This window comes from Varroa destructor, unplaced genomic scaffold (assembly GCF_002443255.2).
Source record: "Varroa destructor unplaced genomic scaffold, Vdes_3.0 BEIS01000003.1, whole genome shotgun sequence".
NCBI lineage: Eukaryota > Metazoa > Arthropoda > Arachnida > Mesostigmata > Varroidae > Varroa > Varroa destructor.
The window spans coordinates 22,512,810-22,514,361 of record NW_019211456.1 but is presented as its reverse complement, the minus strand read 5'-3'; the positions used below and the strand labels follow the sequence as shown (position 1 = coordinate 22,514,361).

Here is a 1,552-nt window from a genome sequence, read left to right as displayed (position 1 = left end):
TTTTTTTATATCGATGCATTGCATTGTCACCAGGCTATCAGAAGGAAGGATAACTGAATTAATTCTGTCGAAAAAAATGCCTAAAAACACAACAACCAAGTGCACTGCTGTAATGCGTGATCAGCAGTACGTATTAAAATTCGGTAGTAGTGAAAGGTGGGGACTTCTATCGTTGCCTTGCTGTTGCTGCAGTAATTGCCACGTCCATAGCTCGCTTTTGTCCCAGACCTTTTGCGGCGGTCCACGCAAAAACAAAATGTGCCCCGGCGTTCCCTTGCCACTTTTCTGGCACGAGCACCACCAGCGGACCACGGGGTCATGTCGGCGTACAAAAGGCGACCAGCGGCGAAGAACGGCAAAGCGACACGTGTTGGACTAGTTAGATAAACGTGAGCGAACGGTAACGATAAAAAGCGGTCAATAGTTATAAGAATAACTATGCGTGTCCTCATTGTAGTTATCGCAACGGGCCTCGTCGGACTTGCGAGTGCTGGAGGATTCGGAGACGAATATGGCAGCTCTGGTGGAGAACTCGAGGGTGGTTACGCCGAAGACTTTGGAGGAGAGTACGGAGGAGGTGGCTATGGCCACGGACATCATCATGTCCCCAAAGTAAACTACGTCGTTAAGACTATTCCCAAACCTGTGCCAGTGCCGCATCCAGTACCTGCGCCTTACGTGGTTCCTGTAAAAAAACCGGTGCCTGTGTACAAGCCGGTTCCTGTGCCTAAGCCTTATCCGGTGCCACATGTAATCACTCAACATTACCCGGTTCACAAGGAGGTTCCCGTCCCAAAGGAAGTGCCTGTACCAGTTCCAGTTGAAGTCAAGAAACCCTACCCGGTCCATCACGTCGTTAAGGTACCCAAGCCGTACGTTGTACACGTGCCGAAACCCTATGTTGTAGAAAAACCCTACCACGTGCCTCTCCCAGTTAAGATACCCAAACCGTACGTTGTTCCTGTTCACAAGCCTTATCCAGTACCCGTGAAGAAGCCCTATCCTGTTGAAATTCCCGTAGTCAAGGAGATTCCTATCCCTATCAAGAAACCCGTGCCGATTCACATCCATAGCCACGGTCACCATGGATGGCACAAGGCCTAGGAAGCTAGGAAAGGAAAACTACTTTGTATATAGCTATAAAATGTGTAGATAAAATGTGACGTTGTACTACAGAAACAGTCGTATTTGTTTTTTTAGGGAAGAACATTTGGCTGGATTTGGCATCGAGAAGTAGATCAAGACGACGTCCTTTATTATTTTCAAGAGCTAAAGCTGCATTTATTTGTAGGTAAAAAAAATAGCTACTACTGCCTCAACGTACAGAATCTAGTACTCAAACATTTAATAGCTATCAGGCTTTTGCTACTAGTTTATAAGTTAGCATCTACGGGCCAACGCAGAGAAGGATTCCTTTAAATGATTGTTAGATTCACATCTGAAATCGTGAACTCCCGATTGATGAAAAAGATATGGACATCGCACCGGCTCTACCACTGAGCGTACAATTAAAGTAAATTAAATCCTTTTCGCTATTATTGCTTCATTTTTT

At 45.7% G+C, this 1,552-nt stretch overlaps 1 protein-coding gene across 1 annotated transcript; it reads left to right on the top strand.

Annotated features, from left to right (window-relative positions):
- Positions 1-299: 299 nt before the first annotated feature.
- Positions 300-1,179, top strand: LOC111248066 (uncharacterized). The gene has a single exon (XM_022799792.2). It carries the CDS (start codon positions 439-441, stop codon positions 1,102-1,104), a length of 666 nt encoding a protein of 221 aa, XP_022655527.1. The 5' UTR covers positions 300-438; the 3' UTR covers positions 1,105-1,179.
- The last annotated feature ends 373 nt before the right edge of the window (positions 1,180-1,552 follow it).